This window comes from Salmo salar, chromosome 15 (genome assembly GCF_965601325.2).
Source record: "Salmo salar chromosome 15, fSalSal1, whole genome shotgun sequence".
Lineage (NCBI taxonomy): Eukaryota > Metazoa > Chordata > Actinopteri > Salmoniformes > Salmonidae > Salmo > Salmo salar.
The window spans coordinates 108,085,504-108,102,500 of NC_138305.1; the positions used below are offsets into that span (position 1 = coordinate 108,085,504).

At 43.5% G+C, this 16,997-nt stretch overlaps 1 protein-coding gene across 2 annotated transcripts in view; it reads left to right on the plus strand.

The window, feature by feature from the left end:
- Positions 1-16,997, plus strand: part of eno1a (enolase 1a, (alpha)) — a 28,614-nt gene that overhangs the window by 6,626 nt on the left and 4,991 nt on the right. The window contains exons 3-9 of one of the 2 annotated variants that reach the window (XM_014147466.3): positions 5,942-6,037; positions 8,176-8,234; positions 9,239-9,308; positions 9,550-9,683; positions 12,157-12,379; positions 14,899-15,096; positions 16,317-16,518. In XM_014147466.3, coding sequence (XP_014002941.2) covers positions 5,942-6,037; positions 8,176-8,234; positions 9,239-9,308; positions 9,550-9,683; positions 12,157-12,379; positions 14,899-15,096; positions 16,317-16,518 — 982 coding nt within the window. 2 annotated transcript variants of the gene reach the window in all.

Here is a 16,997-nt window from a genome sequence, read left to right on the forward strand (position 1 = left end):
TAGCATTAGCGCAATGACAGGCAGCTGTTCCCATATACTTCCAGTCATTGTGCTAATGCTAGTTAGCAATGGCTCGCAAAACGACCTTCCACTTCTTCAAACTGTACTCAGAGACATACAAATGGTTCATTTTGACACCGGGTAAGTAGAAAAATTGCTTGATTGTCAAAATCTCGCGCTATCCCTTTAAGATCAGAGTGACAAGTTTTAACATGTATTTGTAGCACACAGAGTGAAATTTTGAAATGCCAGTGAGTGAGTCTGGGGGAGTGGAAAGGAAGTCAAGGTGCAGCTATATAATACTGTTTTCTCACTACTGAAATACTCTGCCACACCTTTCTGTACCATTTTTAATAGATGAAGACAGTTCGCTGTTGTTTGCTTGCCATTCGATGGTATGCAGTTTGTCCAACTACCAGTTTCTGGCTGCCAGTTAGTTCTAGGGTGTACAGAATATTAATTTTGCGCTTCTCTTTCAGAGGATGTTGAGAAATCAATGCTACTAGGTTTCCATTTGCACATCGCCAATGGAATAGACATAGTGCACGCTTACTAAGATAAATATTTAAATAAATAGTTTCATTTACAATCTGTTAATCATTAAACTAGGCAGTACACACAGCAAAATACTTCTTATCACACCCAAAGATATAAAATGAGGTGAAGGCAAGAAGCTGAATTAAATTCAGGAATGTCAAGTGTTTTATTACATATGTTCTTCGTTGTGAGGAAGTCATTTAGGAGGCTGTCATCAAGTTCTATCCCTCCACTTCCAATCTGTCACAAGAGGAAAACAGAAAACCCAAACCAGACTGTTTCCCAAATGCCACTACTTTAGCACTACTATTACTTTAAGTGCACCCTTATGATCCCTGGTCGAAAGTAGTGTACTATGTAGTGAAAAGGGGAACCATTTGACACACACACACACACACACAGTACGCTAAAGTTCAATTCTATGACTAAACTTCCAACAGTCAAATGTCAGTTTAAATATCTTTAAACAATAGTTTCATAGCTGGTGCTTTCATAGTTGATTATATTATATATTATTTGAAAGGTGACGTCATGACCTTTCAGAACCACTTGTAAAACAACGTTTAAAATCTATCAGGGTTTCCTTTTTTTTTTTTAAAGCAATTTATTCAGGTAATTATGATAATTATGAATTATGATATATCCTAGAGGTCGAAGGTCAAAGTTCTGTTATATCTGAACATTCCTGAAGATGTGCTTGATGGATAGCTGTGAACCCAAGCTTTCCAATTATATACTGTATGATTTAAAGGGTATACGTGAGCAATTTCTTGTACAGTATACATACACTTTTTTGGTGATAGGGTCAAATCCATGTGGGGAAAAGTGAATGGGATGGAGGGATGAATGAAAGAGTAATAACACAGAGTGGATGGGATGGAGGGATGAATGAAAGAGTAATAACACAGAGTGGATGGGATGGAGGGATGAATGAAAGAGTAATAACACAGAGTGGATGGGATGGAGGGATGAATGAAAGAGTAATAACACAGAGTGGATGGGATGGAGGGATGAATGAAAGAGTAATAACACAGAGTGGATGGGATGGAGGGATGAATGAAAGAGTAATAACACAGAGTGGATGGGATGGAGGGATGAATGAAAGAGTAATAACACAGAGGGAGCTGCCATTGCTGCGGTGCGATCACACATTTTACAACTAGGGACAAAGACCTTCTGGAAAATCACTAAGAGACAACATCACGCTGAGTCCAACTCCAGTCCTCCAGTACCCCTAACAGTCCAACTCCAGTCCTCCAGTACCCCTAACAGTCCAACTCCAGTCCTCCAGTACCCCTAACAGTCCAACTCCAGTCCTCCAGTACCCCTAACAGTCCAACTCCAGTCCTCCAGTACCCCTAACAGTCCAACTCCAGTCCTCCAGTACCCCTAACAGTCCAACTCCAGTCCTCCAGTACCCCTAACAGTCCAACTCCAGTCCTCCAGTACCCCTAACAGTCCAACTCCAGTCCTCCAGTACCCCTAACAGTCCAACTCCAGTCCTCCAGTACCCCTAACAGTCCAACTCCAGTCCTCCAGTACCCCTAACAGTCCAACTCCAGTCCTCCAGTACCCCTAACAGTCCAACTCCAGTCCTCCAGTACCCCTAACAGTCCAACTCCAGTCCTCCAGTACCCCTAACAGTCCAACTCCAGTCCTCCAGTACCCCTAACAGTCCAACTCCAGTCCTCCAGTACCCCTAACAGTCCAACTCCACTCCTCCAGTACCCCTAACAGTCCAACTCCACTCCTCCAGTACCCCTAACAGTCCAACTCCAGTCCTCCAGTACCCCTAACAGTCCAACTCCAGTCCTCCAGTACCCCTAACAGTCCAACTCCAGTCCTCCAGTACCCCTAACAGTCCAACTCCAGTCCTCCAGTACCCCTAACAGTCCAACTCCAGTCCTCCAGTACCCCTAACAGTCCAACTCCACTCCTCCAGTACCCCTAACAGTCCAACTCCACTCCTCCAGTACCCCTAACAGTCCAACTCCACTCCTCCAGTACCCCTAACAGTCCAACTCCACTCCTCCAGTACCCCTAACAGTCCAACTCCAGTTCTCCAGTACCCGTAACAGTCCAACTCCAGTCCTCCAGTACCCGTAACAGTCCAACTCCAGTCCTCCAGTAACAGTCCAACTCCAGTCCTCCAGTAACAGTCCAACTCCAGTCCTCCAGTAACAGTCCAACTCCAGTCCTCCAGTAACAGTCCAACTCCAGTCCTCCAGTAACAGTCCAACTCCAGTCCTCCAGTAACAGTCCAACTCCAGTCCTCCAGTAACAGTCCAACTCCAGTCCTCCAGTAACAGTCCAACTCCAGTCCTCCAGTAACAGTCCAACTCCAGTCCTCCAGTAACAGTCCAACTCCAGTCCTCCAGTAACAGTCCAACTCCAGTCCTCCAGTAACAGTCCAACTCCAGTCCTCCAGTAACAGTCCAACTCCAGTCCTCCAGTAACAGTCCAACTCCAGTCCTCCAGTAACAGTCCAACTCCAGTCCTCCAGTAACAGTCCAACTCCAGTCCTCCAGTAACAGTCCAACTCCAGTCCTCCAGTAACAGTCCAACTCCAGTCTTCCAGTAACAGTCCAACTCCAGTCTTCCAGTAACAGTCCAACTGCAGTCCCCAGACAAAAACACCTGATTCAACTTGCTTGATGATTGGTTGACAAGTAGAATAAGGTGTACTTGTCCATGGCCACAAAAAAAAAGATGTACTATTGGTGGTACTTGAGTGCCTAGATCAGAGTTGGGAAACACAGATCTAGGGAATAGGGAATAAGGAATAGGGTGCCATTTGGGATGCACAATTAGTGCTGCCTGCTGCTGTATAAAAAGGTATTGTTGGAGCAGAAAGGCAGACAGATTTAACGTGTCTCTGATATATAACATAAGGGGCTTGAATTACATTCTCTCTATCGTCTTTTGTTTCCGTTCCTATTTTCAGATCCAGTAGGAATCCTCTGTGGTGAAAGTGACTTTCACACCCTCTGACTGATGGGTTTTCTAACCACAAAATAAAAGCCATATTAGGCTATTAGTAGGTTGACAAAGGTATCTAACGGAATGTAGGCCTATGATATAAAAATATACCTACGAGTTCAAAAGATGAACTTACTGCAGTATTTTTCTCGGTTAAAGGGTGAATTCAGGCCTGGCTCGCAGTCTGCGTTCCAATTCATCCCAAAGGTGTTCGATGGGGTTGAGGTCAGGGCTCTGTGTAGGCCGTTCAAGTTCTTCCATACCGATCTCAACAAACCGTTTCTGTATGCTTTGTGCGAAGGGATATTGTCATGCTGAAACAGGAAAGGGCCAAACTGTTGCCATAAATTTGAAAGCACAGAATGGTCTAGAATGTCATTGTATGCTGCAGCGTTAAGATTTCCCTTGAATGGAACTAAGGGACCTAGCCCGAACCATGAAAAACAGCCCAGACCATTATTCCTCCTCCACCAAACTTTACAGTTGGCACTATGCATTGGGGCAGGTAGCGTTCTCCTGGCATCCACCAAACCCAGATTCATCCGTCCGACTGCCAGATCACTCCAGAGAACACGTTTCCACTGCTCCAGAGTCCAATGGCGGAGAGCTTTACACCACTCCAGCCGACGCTTGGCATTGCGCCTGGTGATCTTATACTGTATCTGCAGATACTCAGTAGAGAGCTTTTCTTCGTTGTCCAAGCCTGTTACATCACATTGATCTGCTTAGCATGTACGACCAGGCAGCGACCCTCCCTCTCTTTCTTCAGGCAACAACATGGGATTAACGTATGAGTGATGGAATTCTTTCCTGTTGCTTTCACTACATAAATACCAAATAGACAGCCATCATATTATAACAAAATATTATTATTTTAATTTATATTGATATTATTATTATTACTGGATCGGTAATATAGTCTGGATCGGTAATATAGTCTGGATCGGTAATATAGTCTGGATCGGTAATATAGTCTGGATCGGTAATATAGTCTGGATCGGTAATATAGTCTTGATCGGTAATATAGTCTGGATCAGTCAATGTGTTAGGAACTGGATCAGTAATATAGTCTGGATCGGTAATATAGTCTGGATCGGTAATATAGTCTGGGTCAGTCAATGTGTTAGGAACTGGATCGGTAATATAGTCTGGATCGGTAATATAGTCTGGGTCAGTCAATGTGTTAGGAACTGGATCAGTAATATAGTCTGGATCGGTAATATAGTCTGGATCGGTAATATAGTCTGGATCAGTCAATGTGTTAGGAACTGGATCAGTAATATAGTCTGGATCAGTAATATAGTCTGGATCGGTAATATAGTCTGGATCGGTAATATAGTCTGGGTCAGTCAATGTGTTAGGAACTGGATCGGTAATATAGTCTGGATCGGTAATATAGTCTGGGTCAGTCAATGTGTTAGGAACTGGATCAGTAATATAGTCTGGATCGGTAATATAGTCTGGATCGGTAATATAGTCTGGATCAGTCAATGTGTTAGGAACTGGATCAGTAATATAGTCTGGATCAGTAATGTAGTCTGGTCCCATATTTACAAAGCGTCTCTCTTATTCATTATGAATTAAAAGACAAAACTGATCCTAGGTCAGCACTATTACTCTGCAACACTTTGTGGATACCGGACCTCGTTTCAGATCAGTTTGTGAATACCGGACCTCGTTTCAGATCAGTTTGTGAATACCGGACCTGGTTTCAGATCAGTTTGTGAATACCGGACCTGGTTTCAGATCAGTTTGTGAATACCGGACCTGGTTTCAGATCAGTTTGTGAATACCGGACCTGGTTTCAGATCAGTTTGTGGATACCGGACCTGGTTTCAGATCAGTTTGTGGATACCGGACCTGGTTTCAGATCAGTTTGTGGATACCGGACCTGGTTTCAGATCAGTTTGTGAATACCGGCCCTGGTTTCAGATCAGTTTGTGGATACCGGACCTGGTTTCAGATCAGTTTGTGAATACCGGCCCTGGTTTCAGATCAGTTTGTGAATACCGGCCCTGGTTTCAGATCAGTTTGTGAATACCGGCCCTGGTTTCAGATCAGTTTGTGAATACCGGCCCTGGTTTCAGATCAGTTTGTGAATACCGGACCTGATTTGGTATTGGTATTTTATTTGGATCCCCAATAGCTGTTTCAAAAGCAGCAGCTACTCTTCCTGGGGTCCACAGAAAACATGAAACATAATACAGGATTACATAATACAAAACATCAATAGACAAGAACAGGTCAAGGACAGAACTCCATAGTTTGTGCTGTTCTGCCACATGGTTCACTTCTGTCTTCTTCAGGTTTCATCCTACAGTATGTCAGTAAATAGAGATGAAATAGACTCATTAACATCTTATCTTTCATCCTCAGATGAAATAGATAAGACGCATTACATCCTCTCTTATTCTGTGTTCTCCAGGTCTGTTCAGGGCTGCCGTCCCCAGCGGTGCCTCTACTGGTATCTATGAAGCTCTGGAGCTCCGTGACAACGACAAGACACGCTACCTGGGCAAAGGTACACACAACTCCCTCTTCTGATTGGACTAGCTAGTAACACTCCCTGTTCTGATTGGACTAGCTAGTTACCAGTCATTTACAGTGCATAGTGAAAGTTTACACACCCCTTGCACAGTCTTCACATTTTTCTACCTTAAAATTAAAACAATTGATATACAGTGGATTTGGAAAGTATTCAGACCACTTGACTTTTTCCACATTTTGTTACGTTACAACCTTATGAATAGTTTTTTCCCTCATCAATCTACACACAATTCCCAATGCCAAAGCAAAAACATGTTTTTAGACATTTTTGCAAATGTATAAAAATAAAAAACAGAAATATCAAATTTACATAAGTATTCAGACTCTTTACTCAATACTTTGTTGAAGCACCTTTGGCAGTGATTACAGCCTTGAGTCTTCTTGGGTATGATGCTACAAGCTTGGCACACCTGTATTTGGGGAGTTTTTCCTCATTCTTCTCTGCAGATCCTCTCAAGCTCTGTCAGGTTGGATGGGGAATGTTGCTGCACAGCTATTTTCAGGTCTCTCCAGAGATGTTTGATCGGGTTCAAGTCTTGGCTCTGGCAGGGCCACTCAAGGACATTCAGAGACTTGTCCTGAAGCCACTCCTGTGTTGTCTTGACTGTGTGCTTAGGGTCGTTGTCCTGTTGGAAGGTGAACCTTCGCCCCAGTCTGAGGTCCTGAGCGCTCTGAAGCAGGTTTTCATCAATGATCTCTCTGTACTTTGCTCCGTTTGTCTTTCCCCCCGAAGCTAACTGGTCTCCCAGTCCCTGCCACTGAAAAACATCCCCACAGCATGATTCTGCCACCACCATGCTTCACCGTAGGGATGGTGCCAGGTTTCCTCCAGACGTGACGCTTGGCATTCATGCCAAAGAGTTCAATCTTGGTTTCATCAGACCAGAGAATCTTGTTTCTCATGGTCAGAGTCTTTAGGTGCCTTTTGGAAAACTCCAAGTGGGCTGTCATGTGCCTTTTACTGGGGAGTGGCTCCCGTCTGGCCACTCTACCGTAAAGGCCTGATTGGTGGAGTGCTGCAGAGATGGTTGTCCTTCTGGAAGGTTCTCCCATCTCCACAGCGGAACTCTGGAGTGACCATCAGGTTCTTGGTCACCTGCCTGACCAAGTCCCTTCTCCCCCAATTTCTCAGTTTGGCCAGGCGGCCAGGTCTAGGAAGAGTCTTAGTGGTTCCAAACTTCTTCCATTTAAGCATGATGGAGGCCACTTTGTTCTTGGGGACCTTCAATGCCGCAGACATTTTTTGGTACCCTTCCCCAGATCTGTGCCTCCACACAATCCTACAGACAATGAATTTTACCTCATGGCTTAGTTTTTTGCTCTGACAACTGTGGGACCTAATATAGACAAGTGTATGCCTTGCCAAATCATGTCCAATCAATTGAATTTACCACAGGTGGACTCCAATTAAGTTGTAGAAACATCTCAAGAATAATTATGAGCTTAATTTCGAGTCTCATAGCATAGGGTCTGAATACTTATGTAAATAAGGTATTTCTGCTTTTTCTTTTTTATAAAGTTGCAAAAAATTCTAAAAACCTGTTTTCGCTTTGTCATTCTGGGTTGTAAGAGTTGTGCAAAGTTGGTAGAATCTTATTCAAAATGGTTTACAGCTGTAATAGCTGCCAAAGGTGCTTACATCAAGTATTAACACAGGGGTGTGATGACATATGCAATCAAGACATGTTATTTTTTAATAATATGGAAATGTTTCTATAACTTTCTTTTGCTTTCAAATGTAATCCATTTTTAGAATTTTAAGGCAATAAAATGTGAAGACTGTGCTAGATATGTGTAGACTTTTCACTAGGCTATAGGCACTGTATTTTAAGTGGACTTTAGAAACATACTAATCTTAGACTGTATCGTTGACATAGCTAGTTTCCAATGTTTGCTTTCATTTCCAATGTCCATGTACTCTAGCCTGGTCCTAGATCTCGTTGTGCTCGTGTGGTTGGCATGGTAATAACCATAGGAGTTGGCAAGACAGCACAGACAGATCTGGGACCAGGCTAGTACACTCTATACATTTTTCCATTACATTTTTCTTTCTTTCCTTTTGTTCTTCATCATTCCTTTCTCTGACACTTCATCCTTCTCTTCTCCTGTCAGGGGTGAAAAGGTCTGTTAAACATATTAATGAGTTCTTGGCCCCAGCTCTGTGTAACCAGGTAAATACACAGCGTGGAGGAGCAACAGGAGTAAGACAGATATAACACTGAAATGAACTGGTTGATGAAAGCATGACTTTCCAGTGGGTTTGCCATGATTTGACAACTAACTAACCTCTGAGGTAGGCATTCACAGACGATCACAGATTTTCTAAATCGTTATTACGGCCATAAAAATATAATGACTAGAAGGGACATTCCTCCAAGTCAACGGTCCGTGATGGGTGGACCGGCCGGCGGCCATATTGTCATTCTATTTCTGTGATTACCCCATGATCCCAATAGTAGATCATTCCACTTGATGTTTGTTTAACCAGCCTAGTTGCTGCCGCCACAGCAGATAATATTAGCGAGATCTAAGGCTCTTGCTCTGTGATCGTCTAGTAATGCCTGCTGCTCTTGCATGGTCTACTTCTCCCTGGGTCGTGACGCTCTGCTTGTCCCTCTGCAGGTGTCTCAAAAGCTGTTGATCATATCAATAAAACTATTGCACCTGCACTTGTACGGCAGGTAGGAACATTTACAGTTTGACTAACAATTCTGCATGTTGTGCTAGTGTCAAGTCAGTGTTGCATAGAGTGTACAGTATGGCATAGAGCAGCTATGAACAGTCCTGACTGAGTACAATGAAGTCAGAGAGTAAGAGAAGACACATCACTTCAAGTTCCGTTTAGAGTTCTTCTTTACCCCATGGAGTTTGCTAGATACAATATATCCTCTTGCTCTGTTGAACTTATCTGTAAGATGTTATTATTGTATGTATACAACACTGTACTCACCTCAGTGACCAGAGCTACAGGAGGTCTCAGGTAATTGACCTAACCTGGCTAGTAGCACCTCAAGATGCTGTGTGTAGTAGTGTACTAGTGAACCTAAACGTCTTTCAAGACGGGTGTTTTGAGCTAACCTGTTTTGAACTTTGAACTAACCTTTTTGTCTGTTTGTTGTCAGTTCCGCCCTAATGACTGGTGTGTTGTTCTGTGTCTGTCTGTCCTGTTGTTCAGAATGTCAGTGTCCTGGAGCAGGAGAAGGTTGACCAGCTGATGCTGGACATGGATGGCACAGAGAACAAGTGTAGGTTACTTCCTTTTGTTGGTATGTGGAATTTTAGCATAGAGTTGAGAGTGTACAGTGAAGGCAGTGCATTCCAGTGTACTAGGCTTCAATGCAAGTACAGACATGTCATGTTACCTTCTGTAGTGACTATGCAAACAAAAAGAACAGCAGTCAACTTGAATACAGCCCATATCAACAATTTGAAAAAAGGCAGAAATGGTTTGTTTTATGGGCTCTTCGTTTTCTGTTCCCCCCTCAGCTAAGTTTGGTGCCAATGCCATCCTGGGCGTGTCCCTGGCTGTGTGCAAGGCCGGTGCTGCTGAGAAAGGTGTCCCCCTTTACCGTCACATCGCTGACCTTGCTGGCAATCCCAATGTCATCCTCCCAGTCCCTGTAAGTTTATCGTCATCCTTCCAGTCCCCATTAAGTTTAACATCATCCTTCCAGTCCCCGTAAGTTTAACGTCATCCTACCAGTCCCCGTAAGTTTAATGTCATCCTTCCAGTCCCCATTAAGTTTAACGTCATCCTACCAGTCCCCATAAATGTAATGTCATCCTTCCAGTCCCCATTAAGTTTAACGTCATCCTCCCAGTCCCAGTTAAGTCTGTGTTTACTAATGTGTGAGTCACTTTTATGTGACCTTGCATCAAGACTGTGCTATCCTGCTGAGCTAAAGCTGATTTACAGTTGAAGTCGGAAGTTTACATGCACTTAGGTTGGAGTCATTAAAACTCGTTTTTCAACCACTCCACAAATGTCTTGTTAACAAACTATAGTTTTGGCAAGTCGGTTAGGACATCTACTTTGTGCATGACACAAGTAATTTTTCCAACAATTGTTTACAGACAGATTATTTCACTTATAATTCACTGTATCACAATTCCAGTGGGTCAGAAGTTTACATACACTAAGTTGACTGTGCCTTTAAACAGCTTTCAAAATTCCAGAAAATGATGTCATGGCTTTAGAAGCTCCTGATAGGCTAATTGACATCATTTGAGTCAATTGGAGGTGCACCTGTGGATGAATTTCAAGGCCTACCTTCAAACTCATGCCTTCTTGCTTGACATCATGAGAAAATCAAAAGAAATCAGCCAAGACCTCAGGAAAAAAATGAAGACCTCCACAAGTCTGGTTCATCCTTGGGAGCAATTTCCAAACGCCTGAAGGTACCACGCTCATCTGTACAAACAATAGTACACAAGTATAAACACCATGAGACCACGCAGCCGTCATACCGCTCAGGAAGGAGACGCGTTCTGTCTCCTAGAGATGAACGTACTGTGGTGCGATGTTGTAGGAAACGGGTACAAAAGTATCTATATCCATAGTAAAACAAGTCCTATATCGACATAACCTGAAAGGCCGCTCAGCAATGAAGAAGCCACTGCTCCAAAACCGCCATAAAAAAGCCAGACTACGGTTTGCAACTGCACATGGGGACAAAGATCGTACTTTTTGGAGAAATGTCCTCTCGTCTGATGAAACTAAAATATAACTGTTTGGCCATAATGACCATCGTTATGTTTGGAAGTAAAAGGGGGAGGCTTGCAAGCTGAAGAACACCATCCCAACCGTGAAGCACGTGGGTGGTAGCATCATGTTGTGAGGGTGCTTTGCTACAGGAGGGACTGGTGCACTTCACAAAATAGATACCATCATGAGGGAGGAAAATTATGTGGATATATTGAAGCAACATCTCAAGACATCAGTCAGGAAGTTAAAGCTTGTGTAACGCCCTGGTCATAGAGAGGGTTTTTTGTACTCTATTTTTGGTTAGGCCAGGGTGTGACATGGGTGGGCGTTCTAGGTTTCTTTTTCTATGTTGGTGTGTTACGTTGTTTCGGCCGTGTATGGCTCTCAATCAAGAACAGCTGTAGATCGTTGTTGCTGATTGAGAGTCATACATAGGCAGCCTGTTTTTCCTTTGGGGTTTGTGGGTGAATGTTTTCTGTTTAGTTTGTTCCTGACAGAACTGTTGCTGGTTGTTTTTTGGTTCTTTTTGTATAGTGTTCATTCGATTATTAAAATCTTGTAAGATGAACACATCCTCCGCTGCACCTTGGTCTCATTTGAACGACGGCCGTTACAGTTTGGTCGCAAATGGGTCTTCCAAATGGACAATGACCCCAAGCAAAATGGCTTAAGGACAACAAAGTCAAGCTATTGGAGTGGCCATCACAAAGCCCTGACCTCAATCCTATAGAAAATGTGTGGGCAGAACTGAAAAAGCGTGTGTGAGCAAGGAGGCCTACAAACCTGACTCAGTTACACCAGCTCTGTCAAGAAGAATGGGCCAAAATTCACCCAATTTATTGTGGGAAGGTTGTGGAAGGCTACCCGAAACGTTTGACCCAATTTAAACAATTGAAAGGCAATGCTACCAAATATTAATTGAGTGTATGTAAACTTTTGACCCACTGGGAATGTGATGAAAGAAATAAAAGCTGAAATAAATAATTCTCTCTACTATTATTCTGACATTTCACATTCTTAAAATAAAGTGGTGATCCTAACTGACCTAAGACAGGGATTTTTTACTAGGATTAAATGTCAGGAATTGTGAAAAACTGAGTTTAAATGTATTTGGCTAAGGTGACGCAAACTTCCGACTTCAACTGTACGTTAGCTCCCCGAGCTAATGCTTAGGCTTTAGCTCAGCTGGATAATACAGTCTAGTGTCGCTGTGGTTCACTGAGCTGCTCTGATATGTTGGTCTGAAGGTGAAACTCGTCTCTCTCAGGCATAGCTCTCCTCCGTTACAATGTACACATTGCTTTGCTCTTTCTCCAGTCATCTTTGAACACTTTTTCATTTTGTTTGATTTGAAACTTCAGTTCAAACCTCTGTTGTCTTTGTCCAAGGCCTTCAACGTGATCAATGGAGGTTCCCACGCAGGCAACAAGCTGGCCATGCAGGAGTTCATGATCCTCCCTATAGGAGCCAGCACCTTCAAGGAGGCCATGAGGATCGGAGCCGAGGTCTACCACAACCTGAAGAACGTCATCAAGAAGAAGTACGGCCAGGACGCCACTAACGTGGGAGACGAGGGAGGATTCGCCCCCAACATCCTGGAGAACAAGGAAGGTGAGAGAGAGGATGAGCGTCAGTCAGTTAATCAATCAATCAATCCATTAATCAGTCAGATGTATAGCCCTGTCTACAGCGACGGTTGTCACATGACCAGCAGTATGGCACCACTGCAGCGTCACTTCAGTTGGATAATGAGCTGTGATGTTGCTTCCTTACACTTCTGTGCCTTAGCTGAGAGGGAATGTCCACTGAGTTTAACATTCCCAGAACCCTCTAGTGCTTCACCTTAGACTCCTTCGCCCCCTCGCCCCCATCTTCCCTTCCCGTAGAGTTTACACCACCGTGACCCTATGTTGGTGTGGCGCTTTCTATTCATTGCCTAGGAATGCTACTCCGGAGGCGACAGATGATTTCTAAACGAAGGCCTCAATCCAATACTGAATAATGTACAGACTGGGTTTGACTCAGTGTATTTCAATCAGCACATGTGAGCGGAGTTGAGTGGTTGGAAATCCCGCTCATCGCTCATGGAGCGGCGCCTACGCTCCGGTGCTCCATGTCTTTCCTAACGCTCTGATTAAAAAAAAAAAAAACGCTTCCACACTCAGAAATAAATGTACTCCCGCTCCAAATTCACTCCATTCATTAACCTCTATGGGCTAGGTGGGACGCTAGCGTGCCACCCGTGGTGCACTCCATCAACAGCAGGTGCATTTCAAGAGCGGCAAATTTGAATCCAAATAAATGTCAAAATTCAAATTTTTCAGACATACAACTATTTTACACCCTTTGAAAGATAAACATCTCCTTAATCTAACCACGTTTTACGATTTCAAAAAGGTTTTACGGCGAAAGCATAAATTTAGAGTATGTTAGGACAGTACATTTACAAGAGTTGTGTGTAATGTTTTGTCAATTCAAAGACAGGGTCACCAAAACCATAAAACCAGCTAAAATGATGCACTAACCTTTTACAATCTCCATCAGATGACACTCCTAGGACATTATGTTAGACAATGCATGCATTTTTAGTTCTATCAAGTTCATATTTATATCCAAAAACAGCGTTTTACTATGGCATTGATGTTGAGGAAATCGTTTCCCTCCAATAACCGGCAGTCAAGTCAGCGTCACAAATTAAATAATTAAAATTAGAAAACATTGGTAAAATATTATATTGTCATTTAAAGAATTATAGATTTACATCTCTTGAACGCAATCAACTTGCCAGATTTAAAAATAACCTTACTGGGAAATCACACTTTGCAATAATCTGAGCACTGCGCCCAGAAAAATACGCGTTGCGATACAGACTAGACGTCATGTTGGGGAGATCTACAATCGAAAATACTATGTAAATAATCCATTACCTTTGATTCTCTTCATCAGATGTCACTTCCAGGTATCACAGGTCCATAACGAATGTAGTTTTGTTCAAAAAAGCTCATCATTTATGTCCAAAAATCTCCGTCTTGTTAGCACATGATCTAAGCCAGCCGGACTTCTCGTCATGAACGAGGGGAAAAAATATATTTACGTTCGTTCAAACATGTCAAACGTTGTATAGCATAAATCATTAGGGCCTTTTTTAACCAGAACATGAATAATATTCAAGGTGGACGAATGCATACTCTTTTATAACGTATTGGAACGAGGGTACCCAACATGAACTCGCGCGCCAGGTGTCTAATGGGACATCATCCTTCCATGGCTCTTGTTCGGTCAGATCTCCCGCCAGAAGACTCAAAACACTTTGTAAAGGCTGGTGACATCTAGTGGAAGCAATAGGAAGTGCCAAAATATTCCTCAGCCCCTGTGTTTTTCAATGGGATAGGTTTAAAGGTAATACAACACATCAGGTATCCACTTCCTGTCAGAAAATGTCTCAGGGTTTTGCCTGCCAAATGAGTTCTGTTATACTCACAGACACCATTCAAACAGTTTTAGAAACTTTAGGGTGTTTTCTATCCATATATAATAAGTATATGCATATTCTAGTTACTGGGTAGGATTAGTAACCAGATTAAATCGGGTACATTTTTTTTATCCAGACGTGCAAATGCTGCCCCCTAGCCCTAACAGGTTAAAATCACAGTTTAACCAACGCCCATCATTAACCAACGCCCATCATTAACCAACGCCCATCATTAACCAACGCCCATCTATGAACCAACGCCCATCTATGAACCAACGCCCATCTATGAACCAACGCCCATCTATGAACCAACGCCCATCTATTAACCAACGCCCATCTATTAACCAACGCCCATCTATTAACCAACGCCCATCTATTTTCTGTGACTACCTGGACCTACCAATTGTTTTTTAAGTATTGAAACCAAACCATATGGATTTGAATGAAAAGTTTTTGAATAAACATGAAAAGGTGAATGTAAGAAGCGAACATTATTTCAAATAGGCTACATGTCATATTAAACCGCATATAAACACTCTATATAGGTCAGGAGCCAGACAGGGATACTAAGAATGAATTAATAAATATATAAAGCCAAACAAATCTCATTATTTATCGTGAGGGAATCTTAACTCTACTTTATCTATGTTCCTCTCAGCTCTGGAGCTGCTGAAGGAAGCCATTGGCAAAGCCGGCTATACCGACAAGATCGTGATCGGCATGGACGTGGCCGCCTCCGAGTTCTACAAGGACGGGAAATACGACCTGGACTTCAAGTCACCTGACGACCCCAGCCGTTACATCACCCCAGACCAGCTCGGAGACCTCTACAAGAGCTTCGTCAAGGATTACCCAGGTTGGTGTTGATGCGTCCCAAATGCCACCCTATTCCCTATATAGTGCACTACTTTGACCAGAGCCCTATTCCCTATATAGTGCACTACTTTTGACCAGAGCCCTATTCCCTATATAGTGCACTACTTTTGACCAGAGCCCTATTCCCTATATAGTGCACTACTTTGACCAGAGCCCTATTCCCTATATAGTGCACTACTTTAGACCAGAGCCCTATTCCCTATATAGTGCACTACTTTAGACCAGAGCCCTATTCCCTATATAGTGCACTACTTTAGACCAGAGCCCTATTCCCTATATAGTGCACTACTTTAGACCAGAGCCCTATTCCCTATATAGTGCACTACTTTAGACCAGAGCCCTATTCCCTATATAGTGCACTACTTTAGACCAGAGCCCTATTCCCTATATAGTGCACTACTTTTCACCAGAGCCCCCATCACCAAGGGGGATAGGTTGCCTGGGGTCGGCAGTGCCACTACCACTAGATGAAGGATTACCCAGGTCTGCTTCTGAGAGAAACACTGATCCTCATTTTAAGACTCCGGCTGAGTTACCCAGGTCTGCTTCTGAGAGAAACACTGATCCTCATTTTAAGACTCCGGCTGAGTTACCCAGGTCTGCTTCTGAGAGAAACACTGATCCTCATTTTAAGACTCCGGCTGAGTTCCCAGGCGCCGGGCACGCCCGCTCCGCGGTCCCGGCTGCTCTGAGAGAAACACTGATCCTCATTTTAAGACTCCGGCTGAGTTACCCAGGTCTGCTACTGAGAGAAACACTGATCCTCATTTTAAGACTCCGGCTGAGTTACCCAGGTCTGCTACTGAGATAACCACTGATCCTCATTATACTGTTAAGACTCCGGCCACAGTCCCAAATGGCACCCTATTCCCTATAGGGCACACTACTACCCATAGGACTCTGGTTAATAGTAGTGCACTATGTAGGGAATAGGGTGCCATTTCTGTTAGGCTGAGTGACTGACTTTCGCCCCCTGTAAGAGGCCAGAGCCTCTGTGGATCTTTAACGTACTGTAATACTTCTTAAGCTAGAGTTATCCCTGATGTATGGGAGCCAAAGGTAAATCCCTTGAACAAAAAATGTCTAATTGCAGTCAATTAGGCTTTAAAGTTGCTTAACCCTTCTCTCCCCAGTAGTGTCCTCAACGACGTGCTCTAACAACTAACCCATTTACAACCATCCTCCCTCTGTCTTCTACAGTGGTGTCCATTGAGGATCCCTTCGACCAGGATGACTGGGCTGCATGGTCCAAGTTCACGGCTGAGACCAGCATCCAGGTGGTGGGTGATGATCTGACCGTCACCAATCCCAAGCGCATCGCCAAGGGTGTGGCCGACAAGGCCTGCAACTGCCTGCTGCTCAAGGTCAACCAGATCGGCTCCGTCACAGAGTCCCTGCAGGCGTAAGTACTGGTCCAGTGAGCGACACCACTGGCTCTGTACCACTGGCTCCCATTTTGACTTGCTCAGGGAAACAGCAGGTAGTCCAAGTGTTTTTTTTCATACAGAATAGAATCTAGTGTACTACCAGATATAATGCAAAAATGCACAAGATACAAGGACAACGTAGATGATGTATCATCTTCCTTGACTCCAGGCCTAGTTTTCTTAGGTAGACATTTTACAATACCTTGAATAAAATGAGTGAAACCATACTACAGTAGCTGTATGTAAGAACTAGCTAATGAACCTGTAGTATAAGTGGTATTATAAGAGGTGTTAGTGGTGGTGGTGGTAGTAGTAGTAGTTAATTATTAATGAACCCACCAGGTACCACCCCAAAGCCGTAAACACGGGCACCCTCATATCATCCTAACCAACTCGCCCTCTAAATACACCACTGCTGTTTTCAACCAAGATCTCAGCGATCACTGCCTCATTG